The 16,888-nt window shown below is 41.6% G+C and overlaps 3 protein-coding genes across 4 annotated transcripts in view; 2 read left to right on the top strand and 1 right to left on the bottom strand.

Annotated features, from left to right (window-relative positions):
• The window catches only part of LOC114646647 (probable cation-transporting ATPase 13A4), a 287,738-nt gene that overhangs the window by 199,332 nt on the left and 71,518 nt on the right, over positions 1-16,888 (top strand). The gene's annotated exons all lie outside the window — the stretch shown is intronic.
• plaat1 (phospholipase A and acyltransferase 1) overlaps positions 1-16,888 on the bottom strand; it is a 274,219-nt gene that overhangs the window by 150,495 nt on the left and 106,836 nt on the right. The gene's annotated exons all lie outside the window — the stretch shown is intronic.
• Positions 14,958-16,888, top strand: part of LOC114646646 (probable cation-transporting ATPase 13A4) — a 72,583-nt gene continuing 70,652 nt past the window's right edge. The window contains exon 1 of one of the 2 annotated variants that reach the window (XM_051922006.1): positions 14,958-15,373. In XM_051922006.1, the coding sequence (XP_051777966.1) occupies positions 15,197-15,373 (177 nt within the window). In that variant the 5' untranslated portion in view covers positions 14,958-15,196. The remainder of the gene's footprint in view (positions 15,374-16,888) is intronic. The other variant, XM_051922001.1, reaches the window with a different exon arrangement.

Genomic DNA, 16,888 nt, shown 5'->3' on the forward strand with positions numbered 1-16,888 from the left:
GAGTTGCATTGTGTCTTTGTGGACCTGGAGAAAGCATATGACAGGGTGCCTCGACAGGAGCTGTGGTATTGTATGAGGAAGTCGGGAGTGGCAGAGAAGTACGTAAGAGTTGTACAGGATATGTACAAGGGAAGTGTGACTGTGGTGAGGTCTGCGGTATGAGTGACGGATGCATTCAAGTTGGAGGTGGGATTACATCAGGGATCGGCTCTGAGCCCTTTCTTATTTGCAATGGTGATGAACAGGTTGACAGACGAGATTAGACAGGAGTCCCCATGGACATTGTGTGACATTGTGATCTGTAGCAATAGTAGGGAGAAGGTTGAGGAGACCCTGGAGAGGTGGAGATATGCTCTAGAGAGGAGAGGAATGAAGGTCAGTAGGAACAAGACAGAATACATGTGTGTAAATGAGAGGGAAGTCAGTGGAATGGTGAGGATGCAGGGAGTAGAGTTGGCGAAGGTGGATGAGTTTAAATACTTGGGATCAACAGTACTGAGTAATGGGGATTGCAGAAGAGAGGTGAAAAAGAGAGTGCAAGCAGGGTGGAATGGTTGGAGAAGAGTGTCAGGAGTAATTTGTGACAGACGGGTATCAGCAAGAGTGAAAGGGAAGGTCTACAGGACGGTAGTGAGACCAACTATGTTATATGGGTTGGAGACGGTGGCACTGACCAGAAAGCAGGAGACAGAGCTGGAGGTGGCAGAGTTAAAGATGCTAAGATTTGAACTGGGTGTGACAAGGATGGATAGGATTAGAAATGAGTACATTAGAGGGTCAGCTCAAGTTGGACGGTTGGACATGTGCAGAGAAAAGATGCTGGGTATATTGGGAGCAGGGTAGAGCTGTCAGGGAAGAGGAAAAGAGGAAGGCCTAAACAAAGGTTTATGGATGTGGTGAGAGAGGACATGCAGGTGATGGGTGTAACAGAGCAAGATGCATCTTAGCTTCCAATACACTAACAAAGGTGCCGAAAAAAGAAGATGAACCGAAGCTAGAATGCTAGAGGCTGTGCACCAACATTTTTATTGAAGGAGTCAGATTGCATAATGCATGATATGACTGCCAATAATACTAGTCAAAAACAGAGATCAAAATAGTGTGCGTCAAAAGCAAAAAAGAGTATGGCATCAGAATACTATAACAATATATGTGGATTAAAAAACCTACCATCTTTAGTCACACAGTAGTCTCATTATACTTTGAGTGGACTCAGAGAGACAAACAGGAATTTACAAAAAGTTTTTTTACTTAAATGGATCTCATTGTGACTTGCCGATAGTCAAGTACTGACCTGTAAACCACTAAGTCTTCAGTTGTGTGTGTTCTTCTGACACACCATGTGACTCTGATCAAGCTAACCTGGCAGTTGTAATAAGCATATACTTAAACAACGGTAACCCTTTGTTATAGTTCAACCTGGACTTCATCCCTGACTTTAGTTTCTTTTCTCTTCATATCTTGCCATTTTTTATCAAACTCTTTGTATTTTATATTATTGAATGTGTTTTTTTAATTTTGCATAACTGTTTTATTAATATCACATCAATTTAATTGCTTCTTACTTTACTAGGCATGCTACCCATCTAAGACACACACATCTCAATACACAACCCAATGAGGAAGATCAAGAAACACAGCAAAGGTCCAAAAATCCAGAAAAAACACAGAAAAGTACAAGGCACAGAAAAAACACAATAGCTCACTCACTCCAGAGCACAATAATAATGAACTGCCTGGAATTATGGGAGACCTTTCAGATTTATAGGGCAGAGGCAGATCCTGGTAGTTACTGGCATGTGGCCTCACCCTTTGGGCACCACCCACAAAAACACCTGGAACATAACATAGGTATAGTACACAGTGCAGATGAACAAAATAAACATTAACATAAAAAAATGATTCAAAAACTTAAAAAAATTACATAAAACAAGGAGTTGTACCTATCAGGGAAGAAACCCTTGCTGAAATATAACAGTAATGCATGTAATAATAAAATGCATTGCATTTGTCATTCCAACAGATGGTACATTACAAATATCAGCACTCCTTTCATGAATCCCATACCAAATGGAATATAATACAGACACAGCAAATTGAACAGACACATAGATACAGAGAAACAAACAGACATTTATTCTTTTATTATGGTGAATATTAGGTAGTTATTTTGTTTGTGATATTCCTTGTCTTGTTTGTTGAGCCCAAGGGGAGTGGGACCATTTGACACTGCAGCTATGAGGACCACCCTTGATCTAAATAAAGCATGAAGATGTTGAGAGTTACATTACTTGTGGTAAGTTTTCAGACAATGTGTCAGTACTTGGGGTTGTTAATTATTTTCTGTCCATTTTGACCAATATTTAGGATTGTATATGTTCACTGTCATTTTGGGCACCCATAATAAGGGCACACATAGCTGTCATGGGCATGTCCTTGAAGGTCATAAAGCTGATTTTGCCTGTGACAGCACATACGGTATTCTGGGGCAATTTTTCTCTGTTTTCTGCTTCAGAAAAATCATTTTTGTCAAATACCTTGGGTACCAACCTTTGGTATTGCTTATTGACTCTGAATTTGTCTTTTGTTTGACTTGTTGACTTGTCATATAGCTTTCTTTAATTTTTTCCAGATTTAACCTTTAACCTAAATTTTAAGTTTTTCCTTGCCTATTTCATATGTTTTTCTCCTGGTCATTCTCAAATACTGCCAGTTTTGTGGTCATAACAGATAAGACCTTAACTTAGTTTTCCATCCATCCATCCATTTTCCAACCCGCTGAATCCAAACACAGGGTCACAGGGGTCTGCTGGAGCCAATCCCAGCCAACACAGGGCACAAGGCAGGAACCAATCCCGGGCAGGGTGCCAACCCACCACAGGACACACACAAACACACCCACACACCAAGCACACACTAGGGCCAAGTTAAAATCGCCAATCCACCTAACCTGCATGTCTTTGGAACGTGGGAGGAAACCGGAGCGCCCGGAGGAAACCCACGCAGACACGGGGAGAACATGCAAACTCCACGCAGGGAGGACCCGGGAATTGAACCCAGGTCCCCAGGTGTCCCAACTGCGAGGCAGCAGCGCTCAACTTAGTTTTATTATTTGTAAATAAGTCTGTGATTTTCTGGTTTATGACCTCTGTTTGGATTTTGAATACTGTATTTGAGTTTGGTATGTTTTGTCTTTGCCTAGAGGATAACATTATCTTCTCCTTTTGTTCTTGTTCTGCTCATTTTAAATTTGCTTTTGTAAAAATCATAAAAAACAAACAAAGCGCTGCTGCCTCGCAGTTAGGAGACCTGGGTTCGCTTCTCGGGTCCTCCCTGCGTGGAGTTTGCATGTTCTCCCCGTGTCTGTGTGGGTTTCCTCCGGGCGCTCCGGTTTCCTCCCACAGTCCAAAGACATGCAGTTTAGGCGGATTGGCGATTCCTCATTGGCCCTAGTGTGTGCTTGGTGTGTGTATGGGTGTGTTTGTGTGTGTATATATATAATGTGTGTATATATATGTATATATCTGTATATGTATATATATATATATATATATATATATATACATATATATATATACAGGCAGATACCAATAAGTGCAACACGCACAAGTTTATTTACATAAAAGTCCACAAAACAGTCCCACACAGCACACAGTGCCCCTGCACCAATCACCCTTAAGTCCAGGCCTTCCAATGGGTCTTCCTTCCTTCCACCGCCTCCGTTCCTCCTTCCCGAGCTTTGTCCTCTTCCTCCCAACTCTGGCTAATGACTGGAGGAAGGCGGCCTCTTTTGTACCCACCCGAACGTGCTCCAGGTGCCCTCTGACGATCTTCCTGCAGCACTTCCTGGTGTGGTGGAAGTGCCGCATGAGCACCCAGAAGCACTTCGGGTGTCCCTGGTAATCCTTTTGGCAGCACTTCCGGGTGTGGCGGAAGTGTTGACGTCCAGGGCTCCTCAATCCTCCAGGCACCCCCTGGTGGTGGCCATGGGCCCCTACAGGATTGAGCTTCCATGCTCACTTCCCATGGCCCCCATACAAATCAGGGCGGCTGCCCTCTCGTGGTCCGGAGGAGGCATAGTCCCTCTCCCGGTCCTTCCAGGCGTCCCTGCTGGTCACACACACATATATATATATATTACCAGGGCTGTTTACTGTTTCTTGAAGTTTTTCTTGAGTTTTGTGGATCTCATCAACCATAACATTATTGACTGTGGAAAGATATAATAAAAAAAGCTCCTTCATTTAAAAAAATAAGCTTTGCTCTGGCTTTTAACTAGAATTTCCACTTCCGAAGGTTACAGTCAAGTGTTTAGCACTCAGTGCCACTGAAGTTTGTCCCATTGTCCCAGTAGAGATTAACATTATGGCTGAAGTTCACTATTTGTCCTGCTTTCTCCCCTTTGCATATTTTTAAGTGACATAGCTTGAGGCACTCTGGTGGGTCAGTGGGGGGTGTTACCTGTTGCATGCTGTGCTCCAGTACCAGAAGGAGTTTCCCTTTTTGAGCAGATGTGAGAGTTGATTCATTTTGTTTCAAACCACAAGCACATAATTTAGAAGAGATCCTGCCAATGGGAAGCAACATACTTCTGCAGCAGCTTTACTGAATTTGCCCATACTTGCTCGCCAATAAAATTCCTGGCCTGCAGAAACATATTCCTCATATGTGCCTGAAAGGCTTCTCCTGAATGCTTATTATGTTCATAAATATTTTCAATTGTGTGACTTAAACTCCACGTGTAAGAACAGTTACTTAAGGAAATGAGAAGGCAGCACAGCTCTGGCCCTGGGATCAGAAGGCATGGTGTAAAAACAAGATCAGGAGGATTAGAGGTATACTTACATTAATCAAATTATATTAATTATTATATTAATCCTTTTTCTAGTTAGGTCCATAATTATTTGGACAGTGAAACAATTTTCATAATTTTGGCTCTAAGCACAACCACAAAGGATTTGAAATGAAGCAATCAAGATGTGTAGACGTTCAGCTTTAATTTAAGGTGTTTAACAAAAACATTATTTGAGCCATTTAGAAAAGACAGTATTTTTTATACATGGTCACCCCATTTGTAAGGGCTCAAAAGTATTTGAACAAACTAACATAATCATGAATATAATAATCATTTTCAATACTTGGTTAAAAATCTTTAGCAGTCAATAACTGTCTGAAGTCTGGAACCCATGGCCTTCTCCAAGTGCCGGATTTCTACCCTATTGATTCTTCTCCAGGCCTTTACTGCAGATTTCCTCAAGTACTGCTTGTTCGTTGGACTGTCTGCTTTCAGTTTTGTCTTCAGCAAGTGAAATGCATGTCCAGTTGGGTGGAAGTCAGTTAATCAACTTGCCCATTGAAGAATATTCCACTTCTGTGCCTTGAAAAGCATTTGGTTTACTGTCACAGTATGTTTTGGCTTAATGTCCATCTGTACTGTGAAGCGCCATCCTATCAGTTTTACAGCATTCGTCTGAACCTGAGCAGACAGTATAGTTCTGTACACTTCAGAAATCATCCTGCAAATTTTGTCAGCAGTCATATCATCAATAAACACCAGTGACCCACTTCCATTGGCAGTCATGCATGCCCATACCATAATGCTGCCTCCATTGTGTTTCACAGATGATGTGGTATGCTACAGATAATGAGCCGTTCCTTTTTTTCTCCAATACTCTTCTTTATCCATCATTCTGGTACATATTGATCTTAATTTAATTTGTCCAAAGAAGACCATTCCAAAACTGTATTTTTTTAAAAAATATTTTCTGGTAAAATCTAACCTGTCCTTCCTATGCTTGAGTATTACCAGTGGTTTTCACCTTGTAGTAAACCCTCTGTATTTATTTTCATGAAGTCTTCTCTTCGGCAATGATAGGCCTACTTTGGCAATGGTAGGCCTACCTCCTAGAAAGTGTTCTTGGTTTGACTAAATGTCGTGAACTGGTTTTCTTCCCCAAGGAAATAATTCTGCAGTCATCCAGCACAATTGTCTTCTATAGTTCTCCAGACCTTCTGGAGCTGCTGAGCTCACCAGTGCATTCCTTCTCTTTAAGAATGTACCAAATGGTTGAACTGACCACTTCTGGTGTTTCTGCTATCTCTTGGATGGGTTTGTTTTGTTTTCTGAGCCTAATGATGGCCATTTTTTCACTTGCATGGACATCTCTTTGGGCCTCATCGTGAGAGTTCATAGTGACGGCATCTAAATTCAAATTCCAAAATTGTAATCAACTTCAATAATCAACATTCAATAATCTACCTAATTAATAGTTAATGAAATAATGAGGGACCATGCTCACACCTAGCTGTGGAACAGCATGTCACTCAAATGTCCAAATACTTTTAAGCCCCTAAAAAGGATGGGCCATGTATAAAAATGACTGTCATTCCTAAATGACTCATACAATATTCCTGCTAAAACCCTTTGAATTAATGCTGAAAGTCTACACTTCAATAATGTAATTATTTCTTCATTTCAAATCCATCATAGTGGTGTATAGAGCCAAAATTATGAAAATTGTGCCATTGCCCAAATACTTATGTACCTAACTGTATTGTGCATCATGGCAGCCCTCCAGAATTAATCACAACTGCACTTTTATTAAACAAAAATTTAAGGGTGGGAAGATCACAGGGAAAACAAAGCACAGAACAGACAGAATTAAAACAATAAACCTGCTTCTCTTCCTGGGCTGCCTATACAGGTCTTGCACCTTTTTCTAACCACAGGAAAATGAGTGAGCCATTCCAATCACAGTATTATACCAAAGTACTCAGTTTTTAGTTCCTGTCACTCGTATTGTTCTTTGGCCTTTGCCTCTTCCTCCTGCTAGTTTATTTTTTGATGCTGATGCTGTGCGCAAATAGTACCTGGCTGTGAAGAAGCATTAAGCTCTATCCTTAGGGACAGGGTAGCCCTACATTTGCCCAGGGCAGCAGGTTGTAGCTCAACTTAGCAATCATTGGTGTCCCTGCATCCTTGATCGTTCTTTTGGCTTTAAAGTGTCAGGCCTCCAAGGCAGGTTTCCCAACAGTCTGTTTTGTTGGAGGGATAGCACAGTATTATTCTCTTAATTTTGTAAGTGTTTACCCTCTAAGACCAAGGATGTATTGCTACCTCTGGTGTTTTTTCCCTAGCCTGACATTCCTTTAAGTCACAGGGTCAGGAATTTCTGCCTACTGCTTTGTCACCCACCCTCTAGTGTCATGGGGGAGCACTACATGTTTTCACTCAGGTCATCAGCTCTCTTTCTCATACTTGTGCTTCTGTAGTGTGCAACATATACACAATGGGCTACCACAAGAGCATTTTCAGTACCATACCCTATTGCCAGCAAGTCTCCCAATCATGCCTGTGTGTCTTAAATTGCTCTTTAATTTGCTGCTTTTTCTCTTCAACCTGCAAAGCTCACAACATTCATGTCCAAAATACATAAAATAATAATGGGGGTGTGCTCTTATTAAACAGAATTTTGTATTATTAAGCTGAAAGTGGACCTATAATTTTAATCTTTCAAACCATTTACTAAACCTTGTCAATTTAATAACAGAGTCACAGAGAGCCAAAGTGTATTCATAACATCAAGTGCAAGGCAGAGACAAAAAACAAACAGGATGCCAGACTTTAAAAAAGTTCATTCACTCACACACCTGCAGTCACTCATACTGGGACAATTTTAGGTCATTAATCAGCCTAACACACCCATCAGCTTTTCAATTATAAAGGAGAATCCTAGAAGCTGGGAAAATCTCCACATGCAGAACATGAAATGGCACACAGATAACAGCTGGTCACTGACATGAACTCTGTTCCCTAAATATGGAAGGCAGTAGCTCTAACTATTATTCTAATAAGTTCAAGTTTCATTTGCACAATTAGGACATAACTTAAAGAAGGTGTTAATTAACCTAAAATTAAGTAAATGTAAGTCTGGGGCATGCCACACATAATATAGATCAGATATGTAAGTCTGGTTCTCAATCGGAGAGTGGAAACAAAACCAGTTTAAGGAAACCTCTTTGGAAAGGATGGAGGAAAGTTGTTGAAATCTACTTCTATTCATGGTGACTATACCAGCCCCCATCACACAGATATTATACTAGTCGTCCTCCGTGGCTCTGCCTGCGTAGTAGTGACACAGGGCAGTGAGGAAGGCCCTGCCTGGCTCCCCACTCCTGACGTCACGCTTCCCCCTCCTCTTGGCCCACAGCCTCTGTCTCGGATTAGCACAAATATATCACTCCTGCAAGCGAACTATGATTCTTTGCACAATAAGAGAAGTCACAAAATAAATCAGAATGTTCAATCAAATTATAGAAAAAAACCCAATCTAAATCCATTAAAGTAGTTCTCTTGTTCGCTAGCTAAGCGAAGGTAAGGTACTCCATGAGGCTGGTGCATGAGTGAGGAGGGGCCCACTGCGTGTCTCTCAGATTAAATAAATCGGTACTGCAAGCACACTATGATACATAGCACAATGACAGAAGTCGCAAAATTAACCAGGATGTTCAAGCAAATTATAGATAAAAACCTGATCTAAATCCGTTCAGTGGTTCTCTTGTGAAAAGGTGGCAGACATACAGACAGACAGACAAATGTTGGATTTTATATATATAGAGATAAATGGAGAAAGTGAAAAAGCACTGTTAGGACTTCCAAAAGTGTTCTGTTAGGACTTCCAAAAGTGGCCAACTAACAGCTGTGTTTGGTGTCCTTCCAGATGGACTGGAATTGGAGAAGGACAAGCAAACGGTGATTGCATTCACTACACTCTTGGCACGCAGACTTATTTTGTTAAATTGGAAGAATCCTAATTCTCCTCTTATAAGTCAGTGGGAAACCGATGTTTTATATTATTTGAAATTGGAAAAAATCAAATTTTCAGTTAGAGGATCTGTACAAAATTTTTTCAAAACATGGCAGGATTTAATCAACATTATTTCAGAATAAGAGAAATAACTATTATTGCATTTAACTCCCTTCTCCATCTCTTATTTATATAGATATTTACTTCTCCCCTTCTTTTGTCTAATGTTGCCTTATTAAAAAGCCTAAAGCAATTTTCCTTTAGCTAAGCTCTCCTTCTCAGGGGTGGGGTTTGATTTGTTTTCAAATTTGTTGGGTTATAAATTGATCTGTTTGTATGGAATGATTACAATGAAAATTAATAAAATAAAAATATTAAAAAAAAAGGACTTCCAAAAGTGTACAAGCTGCCAAAGTCCCTTCAGGAATTAATAAGAGACACGTCATGAAGGTCAAGCTCATCTAAAAGTCTGTAGGCCAATTTCACCCTGGCTAATGTCCATATCAGGAGCTTGCAATTCAGCTAAAACTTGACAGTTGGGGGTAGCATACTGGGATCAGCACAAGACACCTTGACACAATTGCACAGATGAAACCAATCATAGTTGTGTTCCATTATAAGCAAATCTTAATTCTCTTTTATTTTTAGGCCAACTTTTACTTCTTATGTCACATTCCATCCACAGTTCCAATGGCTTTTACTTGTTGGTTGGCATCACAGTATACAAATGAAGCAACCCAACACTGAAGCAGCCTGAAACAAAGTATAGGCCTCCAGCTTTGTAGCTAAGAAAAATCATCATGACTTTCAACACCATGGTTGGATGGTGGCATGGTATTTAATACCTGTACTTCTCTACAGGGCTGTCTCAGGGGGTGAGCGGGGCACAGGGCAGTATTAGTGGCACTGGAAGTTTTGTCCTGGGACAAGTGTTGACAGATTTTTCAGTGGAGAGGTAATGCCTTGGAGTAGCATTGAGGAAATTAAGTAGTCACTTAACTGGCCTGAACAGTTCTTGCTAATGCTATTAGTACCTTCCTTCACTTGTCTCACCAGCAACCTTTTTGACCTTTTTTGGTCAAGATCACCACCCATGTCCATCTCTTCTAAGCTCCTGGTTTTACAACAAACTTTTCAAAGACCCTCCCTCTTTCTGCTTCCTTGTTCTTGTCTTATACCTATTGTACTACTTGTCCTTATCTTTCCTTGTACTCACTATTGTTTCCACCAACAAATTTTTTCAAACTATCTTAGTTAGGGAACATTCCACAATGTCATTTAGCTCACAGTTGATAACCTATAACATGTCTCTTATTTTGAATGATGTGTGTGTGTGTTTTCACTAACTTTAGATTTCATTGAGTAAAAACAAGTTATGCGTGTCCCTTTACTAAAACACCTAGACATTTATGAATGTATTTTTATGTATATGTGAAGAGGGATTGTGAATTTGGGAATGAGTGGTTCACCAGTGCACGTTCTTCACACCCATTTTCAGATGGCTCTGCTTTGGCACTTTGCCATCCTGGGCTCAAATTCTGCCTGGGTATCAATTTTGTGTGTTCTCCCTGTGGTTATGTTATTTTTCAACTTGCTTGCAGTTAGAGCTGTATACCTATAAACCTATAGTTGACTCTGAATGTATGTGCATGTGGCTTTTCCCTGTAATGGACTGGCTCCATCCAGGATTAATTGTAAGTCTGTGATATGCAAGAGCACACTGTAACCCCACACCAGACAAGTGACATTCTGGAGGGGTAGATGCCCACACTAAACAAATTATGGAAATTCATAACCTATGAACACATTTTTTAATGTTCTGGTCCTGCTGACATATCTTTTTTCTTCCTCTTCCTCATCCGAGAAGGGGTCTGAGTTGCATTGAAAGCTTGCATATTGTAATCTTTTCAGATAGCCAATAACGTGTCATTTTGCTTGACTTCTCACTACATTCATAATGGCTAACATGGTACAACACCCTAGTACTACTTCCTCTTCCTTTTAATTTTTCCCCACTTTTAAATAGGGTCAATATACCTAATCAACCTCCATACAGCACCTCTTCCCTGGGCAAACCCTTTTTCTTTAAATCTTCTTTTATTTTATCCATTCACTTCCACTACAACATCCCTCACTTTCTCTGTCCTGTACTTACAAGGGGGCTTCGCCCCCACCTCGCTTCGCTCGCCTACCCCCAGCGTTTCGAACCCGTGTCTGCTGGGCAGCCAGGTGTGAGGATGACGCACGTTTAATACGGAGCGCTCTCCCATGTCACTCTGGGCTTCTCCACTGGTAATACGGAGTCCCGTCCGTACCATTTATGACGTTTCACTTTGCTTTCCACTCTGTCTTTCATTTGAGACCTCGCTTTATTCTGTTTTTGTTATAATGACACCTGGTCCGTGGCGATTTTATTTTCCCTTTTTCGAGTAATAATTTTCATTTGTTTGCGATACTGTGATGTTTATCGTACTGTTAATAATGCAGCACTGTAATGTGGTTCACCTATGCTGTATAGTTTTGACGTGTGAGGATGACGTATGTTTAATACGGAGCGTTCGCCCGTGTCACTGTGGGTCTCTCCACTGTTAATACGAAGCTCTTTCCGAACTATTATGCGGTGCATTGTGGAGCACTGCGGACTCTGTAGTGTTTCCAGTTTCACTTCGTATATCGTCTAGTCGAGCTCTTTCTTTTTGGAGGAGTCTCTGCCTGGTTTGCGTCATTTCAGACGCACGTTGTAGGCACTTGCGTTCATTAATTATATCCAGGCAGTCGCGTGTTTGTATCTCGGTCACTCGAGCTGTGTCGTGTTGAAACCGTGCCTACTTTGCTTATGCAGTTTGAGACGCGCGTTGTAGGAGTCCACGTTCATTAGATCTACGCATTAGTGCCACTCACAATATGGCGGCGACGCCTGCGCCTTCCGTATTATGTCGGTTCTTACCATGCTGTGCAGGCGCCTTTGCCTTTTGTACTTCACTACGCGTTCTGACGGCCGATGTAGGTACGCCTGAACCTTCAGGGTCCGCCTCCGCTGTGTGTTGTGGACGTTTAACTGTCGTTGTTTCTGCTTTTATATTCTGTATCTCGGTCTGCATGTCATCTTTTAAAACTGCTGCTATAACCCCAATACTAAAAAAACCTGGTGCTGATCCTACTAATTTCAATAATTTTCGCCCCATTTCTAACTTGCCCTTTATCTCCAAAATTCTTGAAAAAATAGTAGCTATCCAACTTCACACCCATTTATCTCATAATAATCTATATGAAAAGTTCCAGTCTGGTTTTCGCCCCCTTCATAGTACAGAAACGGCACTTGTTAAAATTACTAATGACCTCCTTATGGCTGCTGATTCTGGTCTAATCACTATTCTCATCCTCCTTGATCTGAGTGCGGCCTTTGATACTATTTGTCATACCACCCTCCTTAATAGATTATCTCTGATTGGCATTACCCACATTCCACTTGATTGGTTTAGATCCTACCTCTTAGGCCGCACTCAGTTCATACAACTTAAAACCTTCACATCCCAACCCACGGCTGTTACCTCTGGTGTGCCCCAGGGCTCTGTCCTGGGGCCTCTTCTTTTTATTATTTACCTTCTTCCCCTTGGCAATATTTTTCGCAAATATAACATTAATTTTCACTGTTATGCTGATGACACCCAGCTCTACCTTGCTGGTAATCCCACCTCCTCTTTTCCACCACCCTCGCTTATTGACTGCATTGCTGAAATTAAATCCTGGTTTTCTTCGAATTTTCTTAAATTAAACAGTGATAAAACTGAGGTTCTCCTCATTGGTTCAAAATCATCATTATCCAAAACCAATAATCTTTCTCTTATTATTGATGACTTTGTTGTTTCCCCATCATCTCAGGTCAAGAGTCTGGGTGTCATCCTCGACAGTACTCTATCCTTCCAATCTCACATTAATAACATCACCCGGTCTGCTTACTTCCACCTACGTAATATTAATCGTATTCGCCCCTCCCTCACTCCTCACACCACTGCCATTCTTGTTCATAGTCTTGTCACTTCTCGGCTGGACTACTGCAATTCACTCCTCTTTGGTCTCCCGAATAAATCTCTTCATAAGCTTCAGTTAGTCCAGAATTCTGCAGCACGTATCATCACTTAAATCCCATCTATTCACCATATTACTCCGGTCTTGCAGCAGCTTCATTGGCTCCCGATTAAGTTTCGTATTGATTTTAAGATTCTACTATTAACATTTAAGGCCATCCATAACCTCGCCCCTCCATATCTGTCTGACCTTCTTCATGTTGCCATTCCATCCCGTAACCTTAGATCCTCTTCCTCCACCCATCTGACTATCCCTCCCGCCCGTCTAACCACCATGGGGAGCAGAGCTTTCAGCCGTTCTGCTCCCAAGCTCTGGAATTCATTGCCTGCGGATCTCCGAAATATCAAATCATATTCATCCTTCAAATGTAAACTTAAAACGCATCTGTTTAAAATGGCTTTTTCTTTTTCCTCCTGATTATAATGGTTTTGTTTGGTTTTAATTTCTAGATTTTCTGATGTTTTAAGTTTTTTTTTATAATTGTGTCTTTTATTTAATTATTTATTTATTTATTGTTGTTCGGTGTCCTTGAGTTCCCTGAAAGGCGCCTTGTATAAATAAAATGTATTATTATTATTATTATTATGTGTTTAGTACCCAGGTTTGTTTGTAGCTGTTGCATTCCAGTTTTCATCATCTGTAACCCGCTCTTCATGTGTTCGTCCCCGTTGTTTAATCCCTTTATGAAGTTTTACTTCGTTTCCTACTCTGTGTTTTATTTCTGAGGGCTTTGTTTTGTAACCTGCTCTCTATGTGTTTGTCCCTGTTCTTTAACCTCTTTATGACGTTTTGCTTTGTTTCCTACTGTGACGGTTCGTAGTCTCTCCCGTTTTGCTCTGGTGCTGGGGGCGGGGGGGGGGGGGGGGTGGGGGGGTGGTGGTTTTGTGTGGTGTCTGCGCACGCGCGTAGTCTCTCCCGTTTCACTGGGGGGTGCTTTGTTTCTTTAATCCCTTTATGGGGCTTTGTTCTGTAACCTGCTCTTCATGTGTTTGTCCCTGTTCTTTATCCTCTTTATGACGTTTTATTTTGTTTCCTACTCTGACGGTTCGTAGTTTCTCCCGTTCTGCTCTGGTGCGGGGGGGGGGGGGGGGGGGATGGCTTTGTGTGGCGCACGTGCGTAGTCTCTCCCGTTTTACTATGGGGGGGCTTTGTGTGGCGCCTGCGCACTACGTCTTTTGCGTCCACGGCCCATGTCCCTGCCTCCATCCGGTTTACCATTCTCGTTTAGTACTAGGTTTACCATTCTCTTTTAGTAATATGGATAATATGGATGGATATTTCCATTACTTGCTTGCTCAGATATTCATTGTCTCTCCGCATCACATATCCATACCACTTCAACTGACTTTCTTGTACTTTTCTTAGATGTGTATCTCTTACACTTTTATTGCATTCTTTCATTTAATCATTTTTTGTCCCTCCACACATCCATCTCAATATTCTCATTTCTACCATATCCAACTTCTTCTCTTGTGCTCCTTTTATGGCTCATGTCTCTGCTCCTCACATCATTGTTAGTCTTACCATGGTCTTATAAACCTTACCAAGGGGAAAAACAATTACAACTTGGTGCCAGTCCCAAGCCCAGATAATTACTGTCAGGATGGGCATCCAGCTGTCAAAATCTTAATGATGGAATCAGTCTATTCCAGTTTGGAAAACTGCTGTACTTTTCTGAACTTAAAATAAAGAATAGTGACATTAAACTTTTGTGCATGATGTACACACGCCTGACACTTGGGTCTGATTGCTATACAGGTCCTTGCAGCCATAATCCTCTTAATTGCTGCCTACACTTGACCATAGCCAACAGTAAAGCTTCTTGTGGAACCTGTGAACAAAGCATGTAACTTGAGTCAGTAGATTTTATTGCAGTTGCTTCATTGTCTGAATTTAATTGCTACACAGAGCTTCATATTTATGCAATAACAGATTAAACATGGAAGTGTGACAGAGCAAGAGGTTCCCCAATTGACATGAAATAGAGATCCTGTGGTGAGTTTTCTCAGAATAAGACTCCAGTAGACCTGGCGTGCTGAACATTGGTGGACAGAGAAACTGAGGACATTGAGCTGGTGGCCAAGTGCGCACGTCTTTACAGACTGACAAACGCGGAGGACAGCGACCCCTCACTGGGAGAGTCACGTTTAATGAATGGGTGACAAGACTCATGGAATGCGGAGAAAGTCCACCTACCTGTTGGTCCGTGACGCGGAGGGTTAAGGCTTCGGAGCCCGAGAGAATAGAGAAGGTTGTACTAGCAGGCGCCTGTCCTCTATTCCTCCCTGGAGTCCCGCCCAATGGAAGGACGCGCTGCCAAAATTCCAGGACTTTACGCAGGCGGAGAAGCACAGGTAAACTCCTGGTGTGCTGACTTTGTGCAGTCCGGCGTGCGGTATCACCGAGTGATGGGAGGTAAAGCGAACTACATCGATGAGCACTGCCAGCTGATCAACCATGGAGAGGAAAATGAGATGGTGAGTTCCTTAATATGGGAGGTCTCCGGAGATTTGTTTTATTTGTTCATTTGGATTTGCATTGGGGGTGAACTTCAAAATTATTAGCAAATTTTAAGCATATGTGAATATATCGCAAAAGCCCAAAGAGTGAATGGCGTTTCTATCCGGTGATTAAAAAACAGCAACACCTTTCAGCATTGATGTCTATTGCTATTAACTTTGTAACTGTAGTCACTGTATCTACCCGGTTCACACTGAACACTCCAGCCATTCACACGAAATACTGCAGTGATTGACTTAAATTCCATAATTACACACGGCATTCATTATTTCTTTGGATTCTCATTGAATGTTTCTCAGTGTGCCCATGCTGCACTCAGACTTCACGTAGCATTTTCAGAGCTGCTTTAACCATTTCAGGGTGTCCCATTATATCTTTAGGAACAATCTGACTGTATTTGTAACGCTGAGATTTGGCATGCATAGGTCGTCTTCATACCGATTAAACACGCTCTGTAAGTGAAAACGATTCATCGTGTCGTCTCCACTGTGTGTCTTAACTCAGTCTTGGACCATTCCCCCAGTACGAGGTCCCACCACACACAAACCGTCCCAAGTACTGCACCTAGCAGCCAATGTGCCTTTACTAATTTAGCATATGTGGTTCATTTGTCACGGACACTATGCAAGTAGAGCTATTCGGTATATAAAAGCATGTAAACTGAAGTTTTGGTTTGCAAATCCTTGAGGTTTTCTTGCCAGTATAGGTAGTGTGATGAAAAAATGTTTTTTTCTCAGCCCCCTCGCACGCACCAATAACAATACACACAGGACCAATTTCAGCCTAACACGCAATTCTTTAGGGATGTATGACGATATCGGAGTGCCTGTGAGAAACTCATGTATTTACTGGAAGGACGTTCAGATTTCAGACAGACAGTTACTTGACGCACTAACTGCTGCGTCACGGTGTGGCACCCCACCTATTTTCTGTTTAGCTTGTTTTAAAAAATATTTGTCAATGTTGGGACGTCCGCCGAAAATCATCGAACGGATCGCCATATCCTAGACAAGTTAGATTTCCGTCTGTAAAGTTCTGCATTTCCTTGTCATCTGTGGAGGAGCATCACTTAGAGATTTCGGGGTTTCTGGATGTAGCTTAGTCCGAGGTATATAAATGTAGGGATATCCGGTTGGGGGTAGGTAAGAGAAGACTCGATGAATTCTGTAACGAAAGGGGCGGGGCTATGACTTGTTTCGTAAGTTTTCGGAGATTTCAAGGGTGTTGTTCAGATTCCAAGGCTTTAAAAGTGCGTTCACGGCATAGATCACTTATTGTAATTAATAACGGCCTTGCTCAATTCACATAATGTTTGCCAATTAATTACTAATTAAGGTAGAATGAGTATGGGTTCAAACTCATGAATAATAAGGATACAGTAATGGGCAGAGATAAACTGACGGCAGCGATCATCGGCCAGCTCTTTATCTCTCGTAATCACTGGCAGTACGGAACTTGCCAAACAGGATCTG

The sequence above is a fragment of the Erpetoichthys calabaricus genome, chromosome 2 (genome assembly GCF_900747795.2).
Source record: "Erpetoichthys calabaricus chromosome 2, fErpCal1.3, whole genome shotgun sequence".
NCBI lineage: Eukaryota > Metazoa > Chordata > Cladistia > Polypteriformes > Polypteridae > Erpetoichthys > Erpetoichthys calabaricus.